The sequence below is a fragment of the Oncorhynchus mykiss genome, chromosome 23 (genome assembly GCF_057628025.1).
Source record: "Oncorhynchus mykiss isolate SJ-2025 chromosome 23, ASM5762802v1, whole genome shotgun sequence".
NCBI lineage: Eukaryota > Metazoa > Chordata > Actinopteri > Salmoniformes > Salmonidae > Oncorhynchus > Oncorhynchus mykiss.
This window is the reverse complement of record NC_143044.1, coordinates 59,900,825-59,928,764: the sequence shown is the minus strand read 5'-3', so window position 1 is coordinate 59,928,764 and position 27,940 is coordinate 59,900,825. Positions and strand designations below refer to the sequence as shown.

The 27,940-nt window shown below is 47.5% G+C and overlaps 1 protein-coding gene across 5 annotated transcripts in view; it reads left to right on the top strand.

The window, feature by feature from the left end:
- LOC110514830 (dedicator of cytokinesis protein 1) overlaps positions 1-27,940 on the top strand; it is a 611,880-nt gene that overhangs the window by 61,853 nt on the left and 522,087 nt on the right. For 2 of the 5 annotated variants that reach the window (XM_090217799.1, XM_090217795.1), the window contains exons 3-9: positions 201-241; positions 621-676; positions 5,429-5,525; positions 6,352-6,500; positions 13,504-13,639; positions 18,764-18,921; positions 19,813-19,894. In XM_090217799.1, coding sequence (XP_090073925.1) covers positions 201-241; positions 621-676; positions 5,429-5,525; positions 6,352-6,500; positions 13,504-13,639; positions 18,764-18,921; positions 19,813-19,894 — 719 coding nt within the window. Of the gene's footprint in view, positions 1-200; positions 242-614; positions 677-5,428; positions 5,535-6,351; positions 6,501-13,503; positions 13,640-18,763; positions 18,922-19,812; positions 19,895-27,940 lie in introns of all 5 variants that reach the window. The other 3 variants (XM_090217797.1, XM_090217798.1, XM_090217796.1) reach the window with 3 other exon arrangements.

Genomic DNA, 27,940 nt, shown 5'->3' with positions numbered 1-27,940 from the left:
GTGATTCTGTCGTTCTCAGTGACGCAGGTGTTTTGGTAGATGTCTCCATTAAACTCGTAGCTGATCTGTGCTCCCTGTCCGAATGTTTCAGACATGACCCCCTCCGTCGTTGTGTTTTGGAGATGACAGTTCTGCGTGATGCTAATGCTAGGTGTTGTTTCCTTTTGCTGTGTAATATGTCCCGTTGTCTTCACCTCCAGGCTGGTACAGAGGTCACAGGCTGAGGAGGAAGTCCAAGAAAGTGAGTTGATATATATATTTTTGGTACATTCAAACGGTTTAGTTTCATCTCAGCGGTTCCCTTCGTCTATTTCAGGAGCGTTGGAGCGTCATTCCAACATCTAAAATCTAAACAAGTTGAGAGCTCAGTCTTTTGTTAGTCATAATGTGATATACTATGATGTGAATATGGTGTAACGTCGATAACAAATCAAATATTATTTTTTGTCTCAAGTGTTTTGTGTGTCTTTTCTTTCCCTTCTGCAATTGCAATGGACTCGGGATGTCATTTAACCTCATGAAATGACCGATCTGAAGTCAAAACCAGTTCAGGCTTCCCATCGCCTGTCCTGTATCAATCTGTTTATTGTGTGTCCTGTCTTTCCCGCCTTCTGTTCCAGGGGATCTTTCCTGCCTGTTACATTCACCTCAAGGAGGCCACCGTTGAAGGCAATGGGTCAGTGCTGATTCTGTTTGTTTTTGTATATTTTTTTTTTTAGGATGTTTTTGACACTTTATTGAGACGACATGGGAATCAGATGGGGAGGCTGGCTGGAGGCAGAAATAGAGGGAAAAGGTGGTTCTGGGGATTGAACCCTGGGCTCCAGTCGGACTCGTATAGAAAAGGTGGTTCTGGGGATTGAACCTTGGTCTCCAGTCGGACTCGTTTAGAAAAGGTGGTTCTGAACCCTGGTCTCCAGTCAGACTTTTGTAGAAAAGGTGGTTCTGAACCCTGGTCTCTAGTGGGGACTGATATATGTAACTTGTACTGGGAGTTTTACCCACTCAACCATGGCTCTAGTGCTGCTTCCAATGGTATTCTACTGAATTATTTTGGGATTGTCGAATGGGCAATTTGAGATTATTGTATGAATCAAATGGACAACTTGAGATAATTGTTTCCACCTTCTACTTATGTAGTTGTTGTAAACTAGTCCTGGTCCCAGATCTGATCTCAGATCTGGGACCAGGCTAGTGAGATCAGATCTGGGACCAGGCTAGTGAGATCAGATCTGGGACCAGGCTAGTGAGATCAGATCTGGGACCAGGCTAGTGAGATCAGATGTGGGACCAGGGCTAGTGAGATCAGATCTGGGACCAGGGCTAGTGAGATCAGATGTGGGACCAGGGCTAGTGAGATCAGATCTTGTACCAGGGCTAGTGAGATCAGATCTGGGACCAGGGCTAGTGAGATCAGATCTGGGACCAGGGCTAGTGAGATCAGATCTGGGACCAGGGCTAGTGAGATCAGATCTGGGACCAGGGCTAGTGAGATCAGATGTGGGACCAGGGATAGTGAGATCAGATGCGCGACCAAGGCTAGTGAGATCAGATCTGGGACCAGGGCTAGTGAGATCAGATCTGGGACCAGGGCTAGTGAGATCAGATCTGGGACCAGGGCTAGTGAGATCAGATCTGGGACCAGGGCTAGTGAGATCAGATCTGGGACCAGGGCTAGTGAGATCAGATCTGGGACCAGGGCTAGTGAGATCAGATCTGGGACCAGGGCTAGTGAGATCAGATCTGGGACCAGGGCTAGTGAGATCAGATCTGGGACCAGGGCTAGTGAGATCAGATCTGGGACCAGGGCTAGTGAGATCAGATCTGGGACCAGGGCTAGTGAGATCAGATCTGGGACCAGGGCTAGTGAGATCAGATCTGGGACCAGGGCTAGTGAGATCAGATCTGGGACCAGGGCTAGTGAGATCAGATCTGGGACCAGGGCTAGTGAGATCAGATCTGGGACCAGGGCTAGTGAGATCAGATCTGGGACCAGGGCTAGTGAGATCTGATCTGGGACCAGGGCTAGTGAGATCTGATCTGGGACCAGGGCTAGTGAGATCTGATCTGGGACCAGGGCTAGTGAGATCAGATGTGGGACCAGGGATAGTGAGATCAGATCTGGGACCAGGATACTGTAAACTGGAGTATGAGTACCTGCTAGGTTGAGGATTATTTGGTTGTGGTCTGACGTAGTGATACGTGGCCCTTCCTCACTGGTTAGCACGGCTTCTTGGACGGCATCACAGCACCAATCAGCATTCAGATCACGTCCCAATTTTTAGTATTTCATTTTCAGAAGAACAACTAACATTTGAAAAGCCTTTTAAGCTGTGAAATAATCAACTGAAGGAAGTAGTTTCAAAAGTAGTTTTGACGAGGATATTTCTGACAGAAATAAACGACACATTTTGTTTTAAAAGGCCGTAGTAGTCAGTACACAGTGTGAGACTAATTAGAATTCCAATTAAAACCAGTCAGAATCCAGTTTTGATGCCAGTAAACTCCAGGATCAACGGATGTTTTAGACGGAGCTCTCTGTAATGTGAAATATTGATTTTAAAAAAAAATAATGATTCGCACAGCGAAGGGAGAACTCTGACTCGGCTCATATCGCTTTCAAACAAACAACGTTAAAGATTTAGCAGTATGTCTGCAGAAAATAGATTACCTTGTATGAAATTTATGGTTATATATCTTCTAGAGGGACAGTAGAGTACTCTGTATAACATATAGGTTACCTCTTCTAGAGGGACAGTAGAGTACTCTGTATAACATATAGGTTACCTCTTCTAGAGGGACAGTAGAGTACTCTGTATAACATATAGGTTACCTCTTCTAGAGGGACAGTAGAGTACTCTGTATAACATATAGGTTACCTATTCCCTGGTTGTTGTTGTTATTGTGTGTAACCCATCCCTGGCTGTTACCATGTGTAACCTATCCCTGGTTGTTATCATGTGTAACCCATCCCTGACTGTTGTTGTCATGTGTAACCCATCCCTGACTGTTGTTACCATGTGTAACCCATCCCTGGCTGTTACCATGTGTAACCCATCCCTGGTTGTTATCATGTGTAACCCATCCCTGGCTGTTACCATGTGTAACCCATCCCTGACTGTTGTTGTCATGTGTAACCCATCCCTGACTGTTGTTGTCATGTGTAACCCATCCCTGACTGTTGTTATCATGTGTAACCCATCCCTGGCTGTTATCATGTGTAACCCATCCCTGGTTGTTATCATGTGTAACCCGTCCCTGACTGTTGTTGTCATGTGTAACCCATCCCTGACTGTTATCATGTGTAACCCATCCCTGACTGTTGTTACCATGTGTAACCCATCCCTGGCTGTTACCATGTGTAACCCATCCCTGGTTGTTATCATGTGTAACCCATCCCTGGCTGTTACCATGTGTAACCCATCCCTGACTGTTGTTGTCATGTGTAACCCATCCCTGGCTGTTACCATGTGTAACCCATCCCTGGTTGTTATCATGTGTAACCCATCCCTGGCTGTTATCATGTGTAACCCATCCCTGGTTGTTATCATGTGTAACCCGTCCCTGACTGTTGTTGTCATGTGTAACCCATCCCTGACTGTTGTTGTCATGTGTAACCCATCCCTGACTGTTATCATGTGTAACCCATCCCTGACTGTTATCATGTGTAACCCATCCCTGACTGTTATCATGTGTAACCCATCCCTGGTTGTTATCATGTGTAACCCGTCCCTGACTGTTGTTGTCATGTGTAACCCATCCCTGGTTGTTATCATGTGTAACCCATCCCTGGCTGTTACCATGTGTAACCCATCCCTGGTTGTTATCATGTGTAACCCATCCCTGACTGTTGTTGTCATGTGTAACCCATCCCTGGTTGTTATCATGTGTAATCCATCCCTGGTTGTTATCATGTGTAACCCATCCCTGGCTGTTATCATGTGTAACCCATCCCTGACTGTTATCATGTGTAACCCATCCCTGACTGTTGTTGTCATGTGTAACCCATCCCTGGTTGTTGTTACCATGTGTAACCCATCACTGGTTGTTGTTATCATGTGTAACCCATCCCTGACTGTTATCATGTGTAACCCATCCCTGACTGTTGTCATGTGTAACCCATCCCTGACTGTTGTCATGTGTAACCCATCCCTGACTGTTGTCATGTGTAACCCATCCCTGACTGTTGTCATGTGTAACCCATCCCTGACTGTTGTCATGTGTAACCCATCCCTGACTGTTGTCATGTGTAACCCATCCCTGACTGTTGTCATGTGTAACCCATCCCTGACTGTTGTCATGTGTAACCCATCCCTGACTGTTGTCATGTGTAACCCATCCCTGACTGTTGTCATGTGTAACCCATCCCTGACTGTTATCATGTGTAACCCATCCCTGACTGTTGTCATGTGTAACCCATCCCTGACTGTTGTCATGTGTAACCCATCCCTGACTGTTGTCATGTGTAACCCATCCCTGACTGTTGTCATGTGTAACCCATCCCTGACTGTTGTCATGTGTAACCCATCCCTGACTGTTGTCATGTGTAACCCATCCCTGACTGTTGTCATGTGTAACCCATCCCTGACTGTTGTCATGTGTAACCCATCCCTGACTGTTGTCATGTGTAACCCATCCCTGACTGTTGTCATGTGTAACCCATCCCTGACTGTTATCATGTGTAACCCATCCCTGGCTGTTGTTATCATGTGTAACCCATCCCTGGCTGTTGTTATCATGTGTAACCTATCCCTGGCTGTTGTTGTCATGTGTAACCCATCCCTGGCTGTTGTTATCATGTGTAACCCATCCCTGGCTGTTGTTATCATGTGTAACCTATCCCTGGCTGTTGTTGTCATGTGTAACCCATCCCTGGTTGTTGTTGTCAGGTGTAACCCATCCCTGGTTGTTGTTGTCATGTGTAACCCATCCCTGACTGTTGTTGTCAGGTGTAACCCATCCCTGGCTGTTGTTGTCATGTGTAACCCATCCCTGACTGTTGTTGTCATGTGTAACCCATCCCTGACTGTTGTTGTCATGTGTAACCCATCCCTGACTGTTGTTGTCATGTGTAACCCATCCCTGACTGTTATCATGTGTAACCCATCCCTGACTGTTATCATGTGTAACCCATCCCTGACTGTTATCATGTGTAACCCATCCCTGACTGTTATCATGTGTAACCCATCCCTGACTGTTGTTGTCATATGCAATTAGAATGAGGAATTGGCTCGACTCAACAGTTTAGAGTAACACACATTCTGCTGCGTTCAGAAGGCCTCTACTGGATCAAATTAAAAACCATCCCATGATGCTTTGCAGTGCAATGTATTTTAAGAAGCAGCGGAGGGTCAGAGGAAACTTTGTTTCGGGGCGACAGCCTTCGTCACGTGTGATCCACCCACTGACCATCTGTCTGCATCTTCAGGCACAAGGAGACGGTGATTCCCAACGAGCTGCCTCTGGTCCAGGAGGTCACCACCACCCTGCGGGAGTGGGCTTCCATATGGAGAGACCTCTACGTGGTGAGTGGAGTGAGTCACGTAGCTACACGCCATATCTACACGCCTATTCTACACACCTAATCTCTCTCTTCTGAAGTTACCTCATTGTCTCCATGAGCAGTGTGTGGGTTTCTCTCTCGTCTCCATGAGCAGTGTGTGGGTTTCTCTCTCGTCTCCATGAGCAGTGTGTGGGTTTCTCTCTCGTCTCCATGAGCAGTGTCTGGGTTTCTCTCTCGTCTCCATGAGCAGTGTGTGGGTTTCTCTCTCGTCTCCATGAGCAGTGTGTGGGTTTCTCTCGTCTCCATGAGCAGTGTGTGGGTTTCTCTCTCGTCTGGGTTTCTCTCGTCTCCATGAGCAGTGCCTGGGTTTCTCTCGTCTCCATGAGCAGTGTGTGGGTTTCTCTCGTCTTCATGAGCAGTGTCTGGGTTTCTCTCGTCTCCTTGAGCAGTGTGTGGGTTTCTCTCGTCTCCTTGAGCAGTGTGTGGGTTTCTCTCTCGTCTCCATGAGCAGTGTGTGGGTTTCTCTCGTCTCCATGAGCAGTGTCTGGGTTTCTCTCGTCTCCATGAGCAGTGTGTGGGTTTCTCTCGTCTCCATGAGCAGTGTCTGGGTTTCTCTCTCGTCTCCATGAGCAGTGTGTGGGTTTCTCTCTCGTCTCCATGAGCAGTGTGTGGGTTTCTCTCTTGTCTGTAGTAATCTCATTGTTCCCATGAACCTTCGACCACATCACCCAGATGTTGGATGGTATACCGTAAACAAAAGGGACTTCCTTGTCGTCTCTGTTATTGAGTGTTGGGTCAGATTGTTCATGAGGTGTGTATGATTGTTTGTTTGTGTGCTGGTGTTGCAGGGGGACAGGCGTGAGATGTTTAACTCTGTCAGGGACATGATCTATGACCTGATCGAGTGGCGATCTCAGATCCTGTCGGGGACGCTCCCACAAGACGAGCTGACTGAGCTTAAACAGAGAGTCACCTCTAAGATCGACTACGGGAACAAGTAAGGAACTGCTGTGTCTCTCTCACTCTCTCACTCTCTTTCTCTCACACTCTCTCTCTCTCTCTCTCTCAAGTACATTATGAAAGAGCAATTTCTCAAGCAGTAATTTTACTAGGACTGTCTGGTATTGGTCTGAGTGGGGGAGGGGAAAACTAGCTGTTATTGGCAGAGAGGTTTGGAACAGTCTTCCTTATTGGTCAGTTAACTAGTTAGTGATGTCACCAGGCAGGCCAAACCTCCATCCCACCACAACAGGCTGTCAAGTCAGGTGATCTATCCAAACAGCTCTTACAATAAAAGGGCACAGTTATAATTTTCCCAGCATTATTCAACCCTCCATAGTGTGAAAATATATAAGAAAATACAGGAAAGTCACATTTTTGACTGCGCTGGGCCTTTAACCCCTTTTTTTTATCAGGTAAGTGGAGCCTAAATCACAGGGGTTTAGTTACTACTGTAGTCCATCACACACTATGGTGCCTATTGCCGGTCCTGCAGGGGTCTGTTGTGGTCCAGACAATGAGCTGGAAATGGAAGAGGTGAGCTGGGCTTCCCTGGTGTGATGACAATTCCAACACTACGAGGTGGAAAAATGTCTTTGGCAGGGGAGCAGAGTGGAACACATAGATTAGCTTCCAGCACCGTTCATCCCTGAGTGGGATTCTGTGGCGGCTGAAAAACAGAGCTCTAGAGGAGGAGCTGAAAAACAGAGCTCTATAGAGGAGGAGCTGAAAAACAGAGCTATAGAGATGGAGGAGGAGGAGCTGAAAAACAGAGCTCTAGAGATGGAGGAGCTGAAAAACAGAGCTTTAGAGATGGAAGAGGAGCTGAAAAACAGAGCTCTAGAGATGGAAGAGGAGGAGGAGCTGAAAAACAGAGCTTTAAGATGGAGGTGTTGAAAAACAGAGCTCCAGAGAAGGAGGAGGATGAGGAGGAGCTGAAAAACGGAGCTCTAGAGATGGAGGAGCTGAAAACAGATCTAGAGATGGAGGAATTGAAAAACAGAGCTCTAGAGATGGAGGAGGATGAGGAGGAGCTGAAAAACAGAGCTCTAGAGATGGATGAGCTGAAAACAGAGCTCTAGAGATGGAGGAGGAGGAGCTGAAAAACAGAGCTTTAGAGATGGAGGAGGAGCTGAAAAACAGAGCTTTAAGATGGAGGTGTTTGAAAAACAGAGCTCTAGAGAAGGAGGAGGATGAGGAGGAGCTGAAAAACAGAGCTCTAGAGATGGAGGAGCTGAAAACAGATCTAGAGATGGAGGAGTTGAAAAACAGAGCTCTACAGATGCAGGAGGAGGATGAGGAGCAGCGGAAAAACAGTGCTCTAGAGATGGATGAGCTGACAACAGAGCTCTAGAGATGGAGGAGGAGCTGAAAAACAGAGCTTTAGAGATGGTGGATAAGGAGGAGCTGAAAAACAGAGCTCTAGAGATGGAGGAGCTGAAAACAGAGCTCTAGAGATGGAGGAGGAGGAGTTGAAAAATAGAGCTCTAGAGGATGAGTTGAAAAATAGAGCTCTAGAGATGGAGGAGTTGAAAAACAGAGCTCTAGAGATGGAGGAGGAGCTGAAAAACAGAGCTTTAGAGATGGAGGATAAGGAGGAGCTGAAAAACAGAGCTCTAGAGATGGAGGAGCTGGAAACAGAGCTCTAGAGATGCAGGAGGAGGAGTTGAAAGATAGAGCTCTAGAGGAGGAGTTGAAAAATAGAGCTCTAGAGATGGAGCTGAAAAACAGAGCTCTAGAGATGGAGCTAAAACAGAGCTCTAGAGATGGAGGAGCTAAAACAGAGCTCTAGAGATGGAGGAGCTAAAACAGAGCTCTAGAGATGGAGGAGCTAAAACAGAGCTCTAGAGATGGAGTAGCTAAAACAGAGCTCTAGAGATGGAGGAGCTGAAACAGAGCTCTAGAAATGAAGTAGGAGGAGGAGCTGAAAAACAGAGCTCTAGAGGAGGAGGAGCTGAAAAACAGCTCTAGAGATGGAAGAGGAGAAGGAGCTGAAAAACAGAGCTCTAGTTATGGACGAGGAGCTGAAAAACAGAGCTCTTAGAGATGGAGGAGGAGCTGAAAAACAGAGCTCTAGAGATGGAGGAGTTGAAAAACAGATCTCTAGAGATGGAGGAGCTGAGAAACAGAGCTCAAGAGATGGAGGAGTTGAAAAACAGAGCTCTAGTTATGGACGAGGAGCTGAAAAACAGAGCTCGAGAGATGGAGGAGTTGAAAAACAGAGCTGTAGAGATGAAGGAGCTGAAGAACAGCTTTAGAGATGGAGGAGGAGCTGAAAAACAGAGCAATAGAGATGGATGAGGAGCTGAAAAACAGCTTTAGAGATGGAGGAGCTGAAAAACAGCTTTAGAGATGGAGGATGAGCTGAAAAACAGCAATGGAGATGGAGGAGGAGCTGAAAACAGCAATAGAGATGGAGGAGGAGCTGAAAAAGAGCTTGAGATGGAAGAGCTGAAAAACAGAGCTCTAGAGATGGAGGAGCTGAAAAACAGAGCTCAGGAGATGGAGGAGCTGAAAAACAGAGCTCTAGAGATGGAGGAGCTAAAACAGAGCTCTAGAGATGGAGGAGCTGAAACAGAGCTCTAGAGATAGAGAAGCTGAAACCGAGCTCTAGAGATGGAGCTGAAAAACAGCTTTAGAGATGGAGGAGGAGGTGAAAAACAGCAATAGAAATGGAGTAGGAGGAGAAGCTGAAAAACAGAGCTCTAAAGATGGAGGAGGAGCTGAAAAACAGAGCTCTTAGAGATGGAGGAGGAGCTGAGAAACAGAGCTCAGGAGATGGAGGAGGAGGAGCTGAAAAACAGAGCTCGAGAGATGGAGGAGTTGAAAAACAGAGCTCGAGAGATGGAGGAGTTGAAAAACAGAGCTCTAGAGATGGAGGAGGAGCTGAAAAACAGAGCTCTTAGAGATGGAGGAGGAGCTGAAAACAGAGCTCTAGAGATGGAGGAGTTGAAAAACAGAGCTCGAGAGATGGAGGAGCTGAAGAACAGCTTTAGAGATGGCTGAGGAGCTGAAAAACAGAGCAATAGAGATGGATGAGGAGCTGAAAAACAGCTTTAGAGATGGAGGAGGAGCTGAAAAACAGCTTTAGAGATGGAGGAGGAGCTGAAAAAGAGCTCTAGAGATGGAAGAGCTGAAAAACAGAGCTCTAGAGATGGAGGAGCTGAAAAACAGAGCTCTAGAGATGGAGGAGCTGAAAAACAGAGCTCTAGAGATGGAGGAGTTGAAAAACAGAGCTCTAGAGATGGAGCTGAAGAACAGCTTTAGAGATGGAGGAGGAGCTGAAAAACAGAGCAATAGAGATGGATGAGGAGCTGAAAAACAGAGCAATAGAGATGGATGAGGAGCTGAAAAACAGCTTAAGAGATGGAGGAGCTGAAAAACAGCTTTAGAGATGGAGGAGCTGAAAACAGCAATAGAGATGGAAGAGCTGAAAAACAGAGCTCTAGAGATGGAGGAGCTGAAAAACAGAGCTCTAGAGATGGAGGAGCTGAAAAACAGAGCTCTAGAGATGGAGGAGCTGAAAAACAGAGCTCTAGAGTTGGAGGAGGAGGAGTTGAAAAATAGAGCTCTAGAGGAGGAGGAGTTGAAAAATGGAGCTCTAGAGATGGAGAAGTTGAAAAACAGAGCTCTAGAGATGGAGGAGGAGGAGCTGAAAAACAGAGCTCTAGAGGTGGAGGAGCTGAAAACAGAGCTCTAGAGATGGAGGAGGAGGAGCTGAAAAACAGAGCTCTAGAGATGGAGGAGGAGCTGAAAAACAGAGCTTTAGAGATGGAGGATAAAGAGGAGCTGAAAAACAGAGCTCTAGAGATGGTGGAGGAGGAGTTGAAAAATAGAGCTCTAGAGATGGAGGTATTGAAAAACAGAGCTCTAGAGATGGAGGAGGTGAAAAACAGCAATAGAAATGGAGTAGGAGGGGGAGCTGAAAAACAGAGCTCTAGAGGAGGAGGAGCTGAAAAACAGAGCTCTAGAGGAGGAGGAGCTGAAAAACAGAGCTCTAGAGATGGAGGAGCTGAAAAACAGAGCTCTAGTTATGGACGAGGAGGAGGAGCTGAAAAACAGAGCTCCAGAGATGGAGGAGGAGCTGAAAAACAGAGCTCTTAGAGATGGAAAAGGAGCTGAGAAACAGAGCTCAGGAGATGGAGGAGGAGGAGGAGTTGAAAAACAGAGCTCTAGATATGGAGGAGCTGAAGAACATCTTTAGAGATGGAGGAGGAGCTGAAAAACAGAGCAATAGAGATCGAGGAGGAGCTGAAAAACAGAGCTCTAGAGATGGAGGAGGAGCTGAAAAACAGATCTCTAAAAAGAAGAGCTGGAGGAAGCCCAGTATCTAACACTCACTGTTAGGAAATTGAAAGGTCCTCTTATTTTTCTGTCTGTCTCTGCCTGGGGGTTTGGCTCATATACTCCACCTCCACGCTCTTCAGTCTCTGCCTGGGGGTTTGGCTCATATACTCCACCTCCCTGCTCTTCAGTCTCCCCCGCTGTCTCTGCCTGGGGGTTTGGCTCATATACTCCACCTCCCTGCTCCTCAGTCTCCCCCGCTGTCTCTGCCTGGGGGTTTGGCTCATATACTCCACCTCCACGCTCTTCAGTCTCTGCCTGGGGGTTTGGCTCATATACTCCACCTCCCTGCTCTTCAGTCTCCCCCGCTGTCTCTGCCTGGGGGTTTGGCTCATATACTCCACCTCCCTGCTCCTCAGTCTCCCCCGCTGTCTCTGCCTGGGGGTTTGGCTCATATACTCCACCTCCACGCTCTTCAGTCTCCCCCGCTGTCTCTGCCTGGGGGTTTGGCTCATATACTCCACCTCCCTGCTCTTCAGTCTCCCCCGCTGTCTCTGCCTGGGGGTTTGGCTCATATACTCCACCTCCCTGCTCTTCAGTCTCCCCCCGCTGTCTCTGCCTGGGGGTTTGGCTCATATACTCCACCTCCCTGCTCCTCAGTCTCCCCCGCTGTCTCTGCCTGGGGGTTTGGCTCATATACTCCACCTCCCTGCTCTTCAGTCTCCCCCGCTGTCTCTGCCTGGGGGTTTGGCTCATATACTCCACCTCCCTGCTCTTCAGTCACCTCCCTGCTCTTTGGCTCATATACGCCACCTCTCCGCTCTTCAGCTCCCTGTTCCTCTGGGTGACCAAATGAGAGGAGAGTCTGTCAGATATGTCCTTCAGATCAGCCCTGTTCACTTCACTGCTGTGTAAACTACCTCTTCTCTCTCTCTCCGTCTCTCTCTCTCCGTCTCTCTCTCTGTCTCTCTCTCTGTGTCTCTCCTTCTCCGTCTCTCTCTCTCCGTCTCTCTCTCTCCGTCTCTCTCCCTCTCTCCGTCTGACTCTCCCCGTCTGACTCGCTCTGTCTATTTTTCTCTCTGCTCGATCTGTCTCTGATTCTCGGTCTCTGTCGCTCTCGCTCTCCCTCCCTACCTCTTTCCTCCTACTCTGCCAACCTTCTTATCTCTCTGTGTGAAGGGTGTGTATGTTATGAGAAGGCAGAAGGCCCAGGCAGTAGCAATGTGATGTAGGCTGTCTGTTCTCTAACTCTCCTTTCTCTCTCTCTGCTTCTCCTTCTCTAACTCTCCTCTCTCTCTCTCTGCCTCCTTCCTTCTCTCGCTCTCCTTCTCTCGCTCTCCTTCTCTCTCTCTCCTTCTCCTTTCTCTCTCTCTCTCTCTGCTTCTCCTCTCTCACTCTCGCTCTCCTTCTCTCGCTCTCCTTCTCTCGCTCTCGCTCTCTCCTTCTCTTGCTCTCGCTCGCTCTCTGCCTCCTTTTCTCTCTCTCTCTCTCTCTCTCTCTCTCTCTCTCCTTTTTCCTTCTCTTGTTCCCTCTCCATTTCTCTCTCTCTCCTCCCTCCCACTCCAAATGTCATATTATGAAAATACAGTGGGGAGTACAATTTTGCAGGTTTTCCTACTTACAAAGCATGCAGAGGTCTGTATTTTTTCACACTTCAACTGTGAGAGACGGAATCTAAAACAAAAATCCAGAAAATCACATTGTATGATTTTTAAAGTAATTAATTTGCATTTTATTGCATGACATATTTGATCAGCTCCGTAAGAAGCATCTCAAGGTCCTGGAGTGGCCTAGCCAGTCTCCAGACCTGAACCCAATAGAAAATCTTTGGAGGGAGCTGAAAGTCCGTATTGCCCAGCGACAGCTCCGAAACCTGAAGGATCTGGAGAAGGTCTGTATGGAGGAGTGGGCCAAAATCCCTGCTGCAGTGTGTGCAAACCTGGTCAAGAACTACAGGAAACGTATGATCTCTGTAATTGCAAACAAAGGTTTCTGTACCAAATATTAAGTTCTGCTTTTCTGATGTATCAAATACTTATGTCATGCAATAAAATGCAAATTAATTACTTAAAAATCATACAATGTGATTTTCTGGATTTTTGTTTTAGATTCCGTCTCTCACAGTTGCAGTGTACCTATGATAAAAATTACAGACCTCTACATGCCAAAAAAATAAAGACATTACAAATGTCATATTATATATATATCGGGTGTTGTAACAATGTAAAAATAGTTAAAGTACAAAAGATAAAATAAATAAGCATAAATATGGGTTGTATTTACAATGGTGTGTGTTCTTCACTGGTTTCCCTTTTCTTGTGGGAACAGGTCACAAATCTTGCTGCTGTGATGGCACACTGTGATGTCACCCTGTAGATATGGGAGTTTATCAAAATTTGGTTTGTTTTCAAATGCTTTGTAGGTCTGTGTAATCTGAGGGAAATATGTCTCTCTCTGCTCTCTCCTCTCCTCTCTCCTCTCCTCTCCTCTCTCTCTGCCTCTCCTCTCCTCTCTCTCTGCCTCTCCTCTCCTCTCTCTCTGCCTCTCCTCTCCTCTCCTCTCTCTCTGCCTCTCCTCTCCTCTCTCTCTGCCTCTCCTCTCCTCTCTCTCTGCCTCTCCTCTCCTCTCTCTCTGCCTCTCCTCTCCTCTCTCTCTGCCTCTCCTCTCCTCTCCTCTCTCTCTGCCTCTGCCTCTCCTCTCCTCTCCTTGTATATCAGGTACCTGGATCTAGACCTCGTGGTGAGAGATAAAGATGGCAACATCTTGGACCCCGACTCTACCAGCACCGTCTCTCTCTTCAGAGCCCATGAAGCTGCTTCCAAACAGATCGAGGACAGGATCCAAGAGGAGAAGGTAAACATCAGACATCAATCAGTTCAGACATCAATCAAGTAATCAATCAATCATATTCATTTATAAACCCCTATTTACATCAGCAGCGATTTTACAGTAACCTGGCCTCGCTCCCAACGAGCAAGCAGAAGATCACGGCAACGATATGCACAGAGAATAAGAAATGAAACATCCCATTTTGCCACATGGTCTCCCCAGTGAGAGGCAGCGATGTGGAATGAGATTCTCTGTGTGAGATGCTGTGTTATTATAGAACATGTTAACACCATTCAGGCCTTTTCCCCTCTCACCTCCTGTATGTGACACGTCATGAACAACTGGCACCTCCTCTCCTCTCTCTCCCTGCCCTCTCCTCTCTCTCCCTGCCACCTCTCCTCTCTCTCCCCGCCACCTCTCCTCTCTCTCCCTGCCACCTCTCCTCTCTCTCCCCGCCACCTCTCCTCTCTCTCCCCGCCACCTCTCCTCTCTTTCCCTGCCCTCTCCTCTCTCTCCCTGCCACCTCTCCTCTCTCTCCCTGCCCTCTTCTCTCTCTCCCTGCCCTCTTCTCTCTCTCCCTGCCACCTCTTCTCTCTCCCTGCCAGCTCTCCTCTCTCTCCCTGCCACCTCTCCTCTCTCTCCCTGCCACCTCTCCTCTCTCTCCCCGCCACCTCTCCTCTCTCTCCCCGCCACCTCTCCTCTCTTTCCCTGCCCTCTCCTCTCTCTCCCTGCCACCTCTCTTCTCTCTCCCTGCCCTCTTCTCTCTCTCCCTGCCACCTCTTCTCTCTCCCTGCCAGCTCTCCTCTCTCTCCCTGCCACCTCTCCTCTCTCTCCCCGCCACCTCTTCTCTCTCCCTGCCACCTCTCCTCTCTCTCCCCTCCACCTCTCCTCTCTCTCCCTCCACCTCTCCTCTCTCTCCCTGCCACCTCTCCTCTCTCCCCGCCACCTCTCCTCTCTCTCCCTGCCACCTCTTCTCTCTCCCTGCCACCTCTCCTCTCTCTCCCCTCCACCTCTCCTCTCTCTCCCCTCCACCTCTCCTCTCTCTCCCTGCCACCTCTCCTCTCTCCCCGCCACCTCTCCTCTCTCTCCCTGCCACCTCTTCTCTCTCCCTGCCACCTCTTCTCTCTCCCTGCCACCTCTCCTCTCTCTCCCTGCCACCTCGTCTCTCTCTCCCCGCCACCTCTCCTCTCTCTCCCTGCCACCTCTCCTCTCTCTCCCTGCCATCTCTCCTCTCTCTCCCTGCCACCTCTCCTCTCTCTCCCTGCCACCTCGTCTCTCTCTCCCCGCCACCTCTCCTCTCAGGGATTATGGTGCCACATGAAGTGACTCTAAATTGGTTAAGTGCCCTTCAGCTGTGAGGAGTCATCTTGTGAGACCTTTCCATCTCTGCCTTTGTGTATACACGGAGTGATATTACATTGTCTCAGGTCACCACCATGAATGTTAATGCCTTCTCTCAGATGCTCCGGCATGTTTTTTTTTAAAGGGCTTTGTGAATTGTAATCAGAACTAGCACCTCTTCTCAAAATCATTATCACATACAGTACCAGTCATTCAGGGGTTTTCTTTATTTTTTAAGCTGCATCCCTGTCTCACCCCACGACCCTGTGTGAAGAAATGTGTGTGTGTTTTTGCCCATTTTAACCGCACACTTGTTGTTTGTGTACATGGATTTTATAATGTCGTATGTTTTACCCCCAACACCACTTTCCATCAGTTTGTACAGCAGACCCTCATGCCAAATTGAGTCAAAGGCTTTTTTGAAATCAACAAAGCATGAAGATGGGTCTGACTGATGGGGAATTAACAGTCCAGTCTAATGAAGATGGGTCTGACTGATGGGGAATAACAGTCTAGTCACTGTCCAGTCTAATGAAGATGGGTCTGACTGATGGGGAATTAACATTCCAGTCTAATGAAGATGGGTCTGACTGATGGGGAATTAACAGTCCAGTCTAATGAAGACGGGTCTGACTGATGGGGAATTAACAGTCCAGTCTAATGAAGATGAGGAATAACAGTCCAGTCTAATGAAGATGAGGAATAACAGTCCAGTCTAATGAAGATGAGGAATAACAGTCCAGTCTAATGAAGATGAGGAATAACAGTCCAGTCTAATGAAGATGGGTCTGACTGATGGGAATAACAGTCCAGTCTAATGAAGATGGGTCTGACTGATGGGGAATTAACAGTCTAGTCACTGTGAAGATGGGTCTGACTGATGGGGAATTAACAGTCTAGTCACTGTGAAGATGGGTCTGACTGATGGGGAATTAACAGTCTAGTCACTGTGAAGATGGGTCTGACTGATGGGGAAGTAACAGTCTAGTCACTGTGAAGATGGGTCTGACTGATGGGGAATTAACAGTCTAGTCACTGTGAAGATGGGTCTGACTGATGGGAAATTAACAGTCCAGTCTAATGAAGATGGGTCTGACTGATGAGGAATAACAGTCCAGTCTAATGAAGATGGGTCTGACTGATGGGGAATAACAGTCTAGTCACTGTCCAGTCTAATGAAGATGGGTCTGACTGATGGGGAATAACAGTCTAGTCACTGTCCAGTCTAATGAAGATGGGTCTGACTGATGGGGAATTAACAGTCCAGTCTAATGAAGATGGGTCTGACTGATGTGGAATTAACAGTCTAGTCACTGTCCAGTCTAATGAAGATGGGTCTGACTGATGGGGAATTAACAGTCCAGTCTAATGAAGATGGGTCTGACTGATGAGGAATAACAGTCCAGTCTAATGAAGATGGGTCTGACTGATGGGGAATAACAGTCTAGTCACTGTCCAGTCTAATGAAGATGGGTCTGACTGATGGGGAATTAACATTCCAGTCTAATGAAGATGGGTCTGACTGATGGGGAATTAACAGTCCAGTCTAATGAAGATGAGGAATAACAGTCCAGTCTAATGAAGATGAGGAATAACAGTCCAGTCTAATGAAGATGAGGAATAACAGTCCAGTCTAATGAAGATGAGGAATAACAGTCCAGTCTAATGAAGATGAGGAATAACAGTCCAGTCTAATGAAGATGGGTCTGACTGATGGGAATAACAGTCCAGTCTAATGAAGATGGGTCTGACTGATGGGGAATTAACAGTCTAGTCACTGTGAAGATGGGTCTGACTGATGGGGAATTAACAGTCTAGTCACTGTGAAGATGGGTCTGACTGATGGGGAATTAACAGTCTAGTCACTGTGAAGATGGGTCTGACTGATGGGGAATTAACAGTCTAGTCACTGTGAAGATGGGTCTGACTGATGGGAAATTAACAGTCTAGTCACTGTGAAGATGGGTCTGACTGATGGGAAATTAACAGTCCAGTCTAATGAAGATGGGTCTGACTGATGGGGAATAACAGTCTAGTCACTGTCCAGTCTAATGAAGATGGGTCTGACTGATGGGGAATAACAGTCTAGTCACTGTCCAGTCTAATGAAGATGGGTCTGACTGATGGGGAATTAACAGTCCAGTCTAATGAAGATGGGTCTGACTGATGAGGAATAACAGTCCAGTCTAATGAAGATGGGTCTGACTGATGGGGAATAACAGTCTAGTCACTGTCCAGTCTAATGAAGATGGGTCTGACTGATGGGGAATTAACAGTCCAGTCTAATGAAGATGGGTCTGACTGATGTGGAATAACAGTCTAGTCACTGTCCAGTCTAATGAAGATGGGTCTGACTGATGGGGAATTAACAGTCCACTCTAATGAAGATGAGGAATAACAGTCCAGTCTAATGAAGATGAGGAATAACAGTCCAGTCTAATGAAGATGAGGAATAACAGTCCAGTCTAATGAAGATGAGGAATAACAGTCCAGTCTAATGAAGATGGGTCTGACTGATGGGAATAACAGTCCAGTCTAATGAAGATGGGTCTGACTGATGGGGAATTAACAGTCTAGTCACTGTGAAGATGGGTCTGACTGATGGGGAATTAACAGTCTAGTCACTGTGAAGATGGGTCTGACTGATGGGGAATTAACAGTCCAGTCTAATGAAGATGGGTCTGACTGATGGGGAATTAACAGTCCAGTCTAATGAAGATGGGTCTGACTGATGTGGAATTAACAGTCTAGTCACTGTCCAGTCTAATGAAGATGGGTCTGACTGATGGGGAATTAACAGTCCAGTCTAATGAAGATGGGTCTGACTGATGAGGAATAACAGTCCAGTCTAATGAAGATGGGTCTGACTGATGGGGAATAACAGTCTAGTCACTGTCCAGTCTAATGAAGATGGGTCTGACTGATGGGGAATTAACAGTCCAGTCTAATGAAGATGGGTCTGACTGATGTGGAATAACAGTCTAGTCACTGTCCAGTCTAATGAAGATGGGTCTGACTGATGAGGAATAACAGTCCAGTCTAATGAAGATGGGTCTGACTGATGAGGAATAACTGTCCAGTCTAATGAAGACGGGTCTGACTGATGTGGAATAACAGTCTAGTCACTGTCCAGTCTAATGAAGATGGGTCTGACTGATGGGGAATAACAGTGTAGTCACTGTCCAGTCTAATGAAGATGGGTCTGACTGATGGGGAATTAACAGTCCAGTCTAATGAAGATGGGTCTGACTGATGTGGAATAACAGTCTAGTCACTGTCCAGTCTAATGAAGATGGGTCTGACTGATGATGAATAACAGTCCAGTCTAATGAAGATGGGTCTGACTGATGGGGAATAACAGTCTAGTCACTGTCCAGTCTAATGAAGATGGGTCTGACTGATGGGGAATTAACAGTCCAGTCTAATGAAGATGGGTCTGACTGATGTGGAATAACAGTCTAGTCACTGTCCAGTCTAATGAAGATGGGTCTGACTGATGGGAAATAACAGTCCAGTCTAATGAAGATGGGTCTGACTGATGTGGAATAACAGTCTAGTCACTGTCCAGTCTAATGAAGATGGGTCTGACTGATGGGAAATACAGTCTAGTCACTGTGTCCATCCTCAGTGCTGAAAACTAGCTAAGAGTCCCCTTCAAATGTCTCTCTTGTGTGTGTGATTCTCAACCTTCTTTAACCTTCATAGGCCCGTGGCCCAGATGATATGACAGTCAGGCTAGTGAAGACTACTGGACCCCTGTATTAAATACAACATCTCTGTTCCCTCCTCCTCCTCTCCCTGGGACAGTCTCAGAAACAGAATGTAGATTTGAGCAGGCAGGCCAAGTTCGCCCAGACACCGTCCTTCGCTCTCTTCGTCACCCTGAAGAACGTGGTGTGTAAGATCGGCGAAGACGCAGAGGTCCTCATGTCCCTCTACGACCCTGTTGAGTCAAAGTTCATCAGGTATGTAACCTCCTATGACGTCATAGGTTTAAAGGTCATCGTTGTACAGTACATATAGAGCCCATAGGGAGAGCGTTGCATTGTGGGTTTTGTAGTCGACCTGAGCTTCAAAAGATTTCCTGCAACGATTTTCACAAGTTACTACCAAACTTATCATAACGACATTTGCTCTTATTTGACACTGTAAATTATAGGAATTAGTTGTTTTGAATGGTTTCTTTTAAGGTTAAAGGTCATCAGGTCTGTTCCTCTGTAACCCTCTGAGAGGGTTAAAGGTCATCAGGATTCCCTCCCTGGTTGGAGGATTCCCTCCCTGGTTGGAGGATTCCCTCCCTGGTTAGAGGATTCCCTCCCTGGTTAGAGGATTCCCTCCCTGGTTAGAGGATTCCCTCCCGGGTTAGAGGATTCCCTCCCGGGTTAGAGGATTCCCTCCCTGGTTAGAGGATTCCCTCCCTGGTTAGAGGATTCCCTCCCTTGTTAGAGGATTCCCTCCCAGGTTAGAGGATTCCCTCCCTGGTTAGAGGATTCCCTCCCTGGTTAGAGGATTCCCTCCCAGGTTGGAGCATTCCCTCCCTTGTTAGAGCATTCCCCCCTGGTTATTTCCTCACTATTGTGGGAATCCTCTCATCAGGATTTCTGGAGAACCTCTGAATCATGGGAATAGTATTGTCCTAGGCCCGAGTGCAGAGCCAGGAACGTTACAGTACAGACCCGGCTGCCAGCCTGCCTGGGGGTTTTCTCTTGTTCCAGGATACTGTTCAGGAAACGTCTCATCTGTGTTCGACATTAGTCAGTCGATTGTCATTTGTTCATCTTGAGACTAGAGAGTTGATTTGTGATGCCAGATTGTAAAGCTAAAATGTTGATGTTGGTTCTTCCCCTCCTCCCCAGTGAGAATTACCTGGTGCGATGGTCCAGTCAAGGCCTGGTGAAAGATATAGACCAGCTACATAACCTGAGATCTGTCTTCACTGTGAGTATATGTAGATATAGACCAGCTACATCACTGTGAGTATATGTAGATATAGACCAGCTACATCACTGTGAGTATATGTAGATATAGACCAGCTACATCACTGTGAGTATATGTAGATATAGACCAGCTACATCACTGTGAGTATATGTAGATATAGACCAGCTACATCACTGTGAGTATATGTAGATATAGACCAGCTACATCACTGTGAGTATATGTAGATATAGACCAGCTACATCACTGTGAGTATATGTAGATATAGACCAGCTACATCACTGTGAGTATATGTAGATATAGACCAGCTACATAACCTGAGATCAGTCTTCACTGTGAGTATATGTAGAGTGTTGGCTGCTACTGCAGGGTTGTTTACCCAGACCTGTCTTGAGGGCTGTCTGTGTGTGTGTTTACCTAGACCTGTCTTGAGGGATGTCGGGGTGTGTGTGTGTGTTTACCCCCCTGTTTGGGCGGCTGTGTTTGTTAAGTTCCCCGGCTCTGAAAGAAAGAGAACGACCCAGAGCGACCCGGTTTGTTTGTCAAAGGTCACCTCTCTACTAATGGCTGGCCAAGGGCAGCCCGGGTCACCAAGCGCCTACGTACGACGAGCTAGTTGGCGCCCGCTACTCCGCTCGCTACACTGGCGGCACAGCATGGATCACAGCAGGACATGAACCATGGACACAATTAAATAGGGAGTTAAAGCAATTTGGTAGTGAAAACCGCCTCCTTAACAAAAGGTTATCCTCCTTTGAAAAGGTTCTCTCAGCCTGGTGGTGTTACTGCTAAAGGCTAATAAACAGATCAGCCTGGTGGTGTTACTGCTAAAGGCTAATAAACAGATCAGCCTGGTGGTGTTACTGCTGCAGTCTAATAAACAGATCAGCCTGGTGGTGGTGGTGTTACTGCTGCAGTCTAATAAACAGATCAGCCTGGTGGTGTTACTGCTGCAGCCTAATAAACAGATCAGCCTGGTGGTGGTGGTGTTACTGCTGCAGCCTAATAAACAGATCAGTCTGGTGGTGTTACTGCTGCAGCCTAATAAACAGATCAGCCTGGTGGTGGTGGTGTTACTGCTGCAGTCTAATAAACAGATCAGCCTGGTGGTGTTACTGCTGCAGCCTAATAAACAGATCAGCCTGGTGGTGGTGGTGTTACTGCTGCAGTCTAATAAACAGATCAGCCTGGTGGTGTTACTGCTGCAGCCTAATAAACAGATCAGCCTGGTGGTGTTACTGCTGCAGCCTAATAAACAGATCAGCCTGGTGGTGTTACTGCTGCAGCCTAATAAACAGATCAGCCTGGTGGTGGTGGTGTTACTGCTGCAGCCTAATAAACAGATCAGCCTGGTGGTGTTACTGCTGCAGCCTAATAAACAGATCAGCCTGGTGGTGATGGTGTTACTGCTGCAGCCTAATAAACAGATCAGCCTGGTGGTGTTACTGCTGCAGGCTAATAAACAGATCAGCCTGGTGGTGTTACTGCTGCAGTCTAATAAACAGATCAGCCTGGTGGTGTTACTGCTGCAGCCTAATAAACAGATCAGCCTGGTGGTGGTGGTGTTACTGCTGCAGCCTAATAAACAGATCAGCCTGGTGGTGTTACTGCTGCAGCCTAATAAACAGATCAGCCTGGTGGTGGTGGTGTTACTGCTGCAGCCTAATAAACAGATCAGCCTGGTGGTGTTACTGCTGCAGCCTAATAAACAGATCAGCCTGGTGGTGGTGGTGTTACTGCTGCAGCCTAATAAACAGATCAGTCTGGTGGTGTTACTGCTGCAGCCTAATAAACAGATCAGCCTGGTGGTGGTGGTGTTACTGCTGCAGTCTAATAAACAGATCAGCATGGTGGTGTTACTGCTGCAGCCTAATAAACAGATCAGCCTGGTGGTGGTGGTGTTACTGCTGCAGTCTAATAAACAGATCAGCCTGGTGGTGTTACTGCTGCAGCCTAATAAACAGATCAGCCTGGTGGTGTTACTGCTGCAGCCTAATAAACAGATCAGCCTGGTGGTGTTACTGCTGCAGCCTAATAAACAGATCAGCCTGGTGGTGGTGGTGTTACTGCTGCAGCCTAATAAACAGATCAGCCTGGTGGTGTTACTGCTGCAGCCTAATAAACAGATCAGCCTGGTGGTGATGGTGTTACTGCTGCAGCCTAATAAACAGATCAGCCTGGTGGTGTTACTGCTGCAGGCTAATAAACAGATCAGCCTGGTGGTGTTACTGCTGCAGTCTAATAAACAGATCAGCCTGGTGGTGTTACTGCTGCAGCCTAATAAACAGATCAGCCTGGTGGTGGTGGTGTTACTGCTGCAGCCTAATAAACAGATCAGCCTGGTGGTGGTGGTGTTACTGCTGCAGTCTAATAAACAGATCAGCCTGGTGGTGTTACTGCTGCAGTCTAATAAACAGATCAGCATGGTGGTGTTACTGCTGCAGCCTAATAAACAGATCAGCCTGGTGGTGGTGTTACTGCTGCAGTCTAATAAACAGATCAGCCTGGTGGTGTTACTGCTGCAGTCTAATAAACAGATCAGCCTGGTGGTGGTGGTGTTACTGCTGCAGCCTAATAAACAGATCAGCCTGGTGGTGTTACTGCTGCAGGCTAATAAACCGATCAGCCTGGTGGTGTTACTGCTGCAGCCTAATAAACAGATCAGCCTGGTGGTGTTACTGCTGCAGGCTAATAAACAGATCAGCCTGGTGGTGTTACTGCTGCAGCCTAATAAACAGATCAGCCTGGTGGTGGTGGTGTTACTGCTGCAGCCTAATAAACAGATCAGCCTGGTGGTGTTACTGCTGCAGCCTAATAAACAGATCAGCCTGGTGGTGTTACTGCTGCAGGCTAATAAACAGATCAGCCTGGTGGTGTTACTGCTGCAGCCTAATAAACAGATCAGCCTGGTGGTGTTACTGCTGCAGCCTAATAAACAGATCAGCCTGGTGGTGTTACTGCTGCAGCCTAATAAACAGATCAGCCTGGTGGTGTTACTGCTGCAGTCTAATAAACAGATCAGCCTGGTGGTGTTACTGCTGCAGTCTAATAAACAGATCAGCCTGGTGGTGTTACTGCTGCAGCCTAATAAACAGATCAGCCTGGTGGTGGTGGTGTTACTGCTGCAGCCTAATAAACAGATCAGCCTGGTGGTGTTACTGCTGCAGTCTAATAAACAGATCAGCCTGGTGGTGTTACTGCTGCAGCCTAATAAACAGATCAGCCTGGTGGTGTTACTGCTGCAGCCTTATAAACAGATCAGCCTGGTGGTGTTACAGCTGCGGTCCAATAAACAGATCAGCCTGGTGGTGTTACTGCTGCAGGCTAATAAACAGATCAGCCTGGTGGTGTTACTGCTGCAGCCTAATAAACAGATCAGCCTGGTGGTGGTGGTGTTACTGCTGTAGTCTAATAAACAGATCAGCCTGGTGGTGTTACTGCTGCAGTCTAATAAACAGATCAGCCTGGTGGTGGTGGTGGTGTTACTGCTGCAGCCTAATAAACAGATCAGTCTGGTGGTGTTACTGCTGCAGCCTAATAAACAGATCAGCCTGGTGGTGTTACTGCTGCAGCCTAATAAACAGATCAGCCTGGTGGTGTTACTGCTGCAGCCTAATAAACAGATCAGCCTGGTGGTGTTACTGCTGCAGCCTAATAAACAGATCAGCCTGGTGGTGTTACTGCTGCAGCCTAATAGACAGATCAGCCTGGTGGTGGTGGTGTTACTGCTGCAGCCTAATAAACAGATCAGCCTGGTGGTGTTACTGCTGCAGCCTAATAAACAGATCAGCCTGGTGGTGGTGGTGTTACTGCTGCAGCCTAATAAACAGATCAGCCTGGTGGTGGTGGTGGTGTTACTGCTGCAGTCTAATAAACAGATCAGCCTGGTGGTGTTACTGCTGCAGCCTAATAAACAGATCAGCCTGGTGGTGGTGGTGTTACTGCTGCAGCCTAATAAACAGATCAGCCTGGTGGTGGTGGTGGTGTTACTGCTGCAGTCTAATAAACAGATCAGCCTGGTGGTGGTGGTGTTACTGCTGCAGCCTAATAAACAGATCAGCCTGGTGGTGGTGGTGTTACTGCTGCAGCCTAATAAACAGATCAGCCTGGTGGTGTTGGTGTTACTGCTGCAGCCTAATAAACAGATCAGCCTGGTGGTGGTGGTGTTACTGCTGCAGCCTAATAAACAGATCAGCCTGGTGGTGGTGGTGTTACTGCTGCAGCCTAATAAACAGATCAGCCTGGTGGTGTTACTGCTGCAGGCTAATAAACAGATCAGCCTGGTGGTGGTGGTGTTACTGCTGCAGTCTAATAAACAGATCAGCCTGGTGGTGGTGGTGTTACTGCTGCAGGCTAATAAACAGATCAGCCTGGTGGTGTTACTGCTGCAGCCTAATAAACAGATCAGCCTGGTGGTGTTACTGCTGCAGCCTAATAAACAGATCAGCCTGGTGGTGGTGGTGTTACTGCTGCAGTCTAATAAACAGATCAGCCTGGTGGTGGTGGTGTTACTGCTGCAGTCTAATAAACAGATCAGCCTGGTGGTGTTACTGCTGCAGTCTAATAAACAGATCAGCCTGGTGGTGGTGGTGTTACTGCTGCAACCTAATAAACAGATCAGCCTGGTGGTGTTACTGCTGCAGCCTAATAAACAGATCAGCCTGGTGGTGGTGGTGTTACTGCTGCAGCCTAATAAACAGATCAGCCTGGTGGTGTTACTGCTGCAGGCTAATAAACAGATCAGCCTGGTGGTGGTGGTGTTACTGCTGCAGTCTAATAAACAGATCAGCCTGGTGGTGTTACTGCTGCAGCCTAATAAACAGATCAGCCTGGTGGTGGTGGTGTTACTGCTGCAGGCTAATAAACAGATCAGCCTGGTGGTGGTGGTGTTACTGCTGCAGGCTAATAAACAGATCAGCCTGGTGGTGGTGGTGTTACTGCTGCAGGCTAATAAACAGATCAGCCTGGTGGTGTTACTGCTGCAGCCTAATAAACAGATCAGCCTGGTGGTGGTGGTGTTACTGCTGCAGGCTAATAAACAGATCAGCCTGGTGGTGGTGGTGTTACTGCTGCAGCCTAATAAACAGATCAGCCTGGTGGTGTTACTGCTGCAGCCTAATAAACAGATCAGCCTGGTGGTGGTGGTGTTACTGCTGCAGCCTAATAAACAGATCAGCCTGGTGGTGTTACTGCTGCAGTCTAATAAACAGATCAGCCTGGTGGTCTTACTGCTGCAGTCTAATAAACAGATCAGCCTGGTGGTGTTACTGCTGCAGTCTAATAAACAGATCAGCCTGGTGGTGTTACTGCTGCTGTCTAATAAACAGATCAGCCTGGTGGTGGTGGTGTTACTGCTGCAGTCTAATAAACAGATCAGCCTGGTGGTGGTGGTGTTACTGCTGCAGGCTAATAAACAGATCAGCCTGGTGGTGTTACTGCTGCAGTCTAATAAACAGATCAGCCTGGTGGTGTTACTGCTGCAGCCTAATAAACAGATCAGCCTGGTGGTGTTACTGCTGCAGTCTAATAAACAGATCAGCCTGGTGGTGTTACTGCTAAAGGCTAATAAACAGATCAGCCTGGTGGTGTTACTGCTGCAGTCTAATAAACAGTTCAGCCTGGTGGTGGTGGTGTTACTGCTGCAGTCTAATAAACAGATCAGCCTGGTGGTGTTACTGCTGCAGTCTAATAAACAGATCAGCCTGGTGGTGGTGGTGTTACTGCTGCAGTCTAATAAACAGATCAGCCTGGTGGTGTTACTGCTGCAGGCTAATAAACAGATCAGCCTGGTGGTGTTACTGCTGCAGCCTAATAAACAGATCAGCCTGGTGGTGGTGGTGTTACTGCTGCAGCCTAATAAACAGATCAGCCTGGTGGTGTTACTGCTGCAGCCTAATAAACAGATCAGCCTGGTGGTGTTACTGCTGCAGCCTAATAAACAGATCAGCCTGGTGGTGTTACTGCTGCAGCCTAATAAACAGATCAGCCTGGTGGTGTTACTGCTGCAGCCTAATAAACAGATCAGCCTGGTGGTGTTACTGCTGCAGCCTAATAAACAGATCAGCCTGGTGGTGGTGGTGTTACTGCTGCAGCCTAATAAACAGATCAGCCTGGTGGTGTTACTGCTGCAGCCTAATAAACAGATCAGCCTGGTGGTGGTGGTGTTACTGCTGCAGTCTAATAAACAGATCAGCCTGGTGGTGTTACTGCTGCAGGCTAATAAACAGATCAGCCTGGTGGTGTTACTGCTGCAGCCTAATAAACAGATCAGCCTGGTGGTGGTGGTGTTACTGCTGCAGCCTAATAAACAGATCAGCCTGGTGGTGTTACTGCTGCAGCCTAATAAACAGATCAGCCTGGTGGTGGTGGTGTTACTGCTGCAGTCTAATAAACAGATCAGCCTGGTGGTGTTACTGCTGCAGTCTAATAAACAGATCAGCCTGGTGGTGGTGGTGTTACTGCTGCAGCCTAATAAACAGATCAGCCTGGTGGTGTTACTGCTGCAGCCTAATAAACAGATCAGCCTGGTGGTGTTACTGCTGCAGCCTAATAAACAGATCAGCCTGGTGGTGGTGGTGTTACTGCTGCAGCCTAATAAACAGATCAGCCTGGTGGTGTTACTGCTGCAGCCTAATAAACAGATCAGCCTGGTGGTGGTGGTGTTACTGCTGCAGCCTAATAAACAGATCAGCCTGGTGGTGTTACTGCTGCAGTCTAATAAACAGATCAGCCTGGATGAGAAACTAAAAGCAGATTGGAATGTAACTAGAATTGGGAACAATAAGTCAAATTTTGAATGTGCGCTTTGGCAGCACAGGCGGCTGTTGTCAACTTAATTGGGTAGGACGGGCTCATAGTGATGTCAGGATGGAATGGTATCAAACACATGGCTTCTATGTGCTGTAAACGTTTCCATTTACTCCGTTCCAGCCGTTATTATGAACCGTTCTCCAATCAGCTGCTTCCTGTGTTGGGCAGTACTGTTACCAAGGTAATACTGACTCATTCAATGTGTTGGGCAGTACTGTTACCAAGGTAATACTGACTCATTCACTGTGTTGGGCAGTACTGTTACCAAGGTAATACTGACTCATTCACTGTGTTGGGCAGTACTGTTACCAAGGTAATACTGACTCATTCACTGTGTTGGGCAGTACTGTTACCAAGGTAATACTGACTCATTCACTGTGTTGGGCAGTACTGTTACCAAGGTAATACTGACTCATTCACTGTGTTGGGCAGTACTGTTACCAAGGTAATACTGACTCATTCACTGTGTTGGGCAGTACTGTTACCAAGGTAATACTGACTCATTCACTGTGTTGGGCAGTACTGTTACCACGGTAATACTGACTCATTCACTGTGTGGTAACTCCGGTGTAGCCCCGTGGTTATACCTCGGCGTAGCTCCGTGGTCATACTGCGGCGTAGCTCCGTGGTCATACTTCGGCGTAGCTCCGTGGTCATACTGCGGCGTAGCTCCGTGGTCACACTGCAGCGTAGCTCCGTGGTCACACTGCAGCGTAGCTCCGTGGTCATACTGCAGCTCCGTGGTAACACTGTAGCTCCGTGGTCATACTGCAGCGTAGCTCCGTGGTCATACTGTAGCTCCGTGGTCATACTGCAGCGCAGCTCCGCGGTCATACTGCAGCTCCGTGGTAATATGTAATAGCTTCACTCTTTCTCAGTGTTTCCTCATCCTGGTCCTGGGGACCTAAAGGGGGGTTTGTTTGTTGTTCCCGACACATCCCGTTCAACTCATCTCTTTCATCTAGCTTTCATCCAGGTGTGTAGTACTAGAGCAACAACTAAAATGTGCCCCCCCCCCCCCCCCCCTCACACTTCTATCTACAATGGACAAAAAAATATAAAGTGTTGGTCCCATGTTTCATGCGCTGAAATAAAATATCCCAGAAATTTTCCATTCGCACAAAAAACCTGTTTACATTTCTGTTAGTGAGCGACTTCTCCTTTGACCAGTTAAACCATCCATCTGTCAGGTGTGGTATATCAACACGCTGATTTAAACAGCATCATCATTACACCATT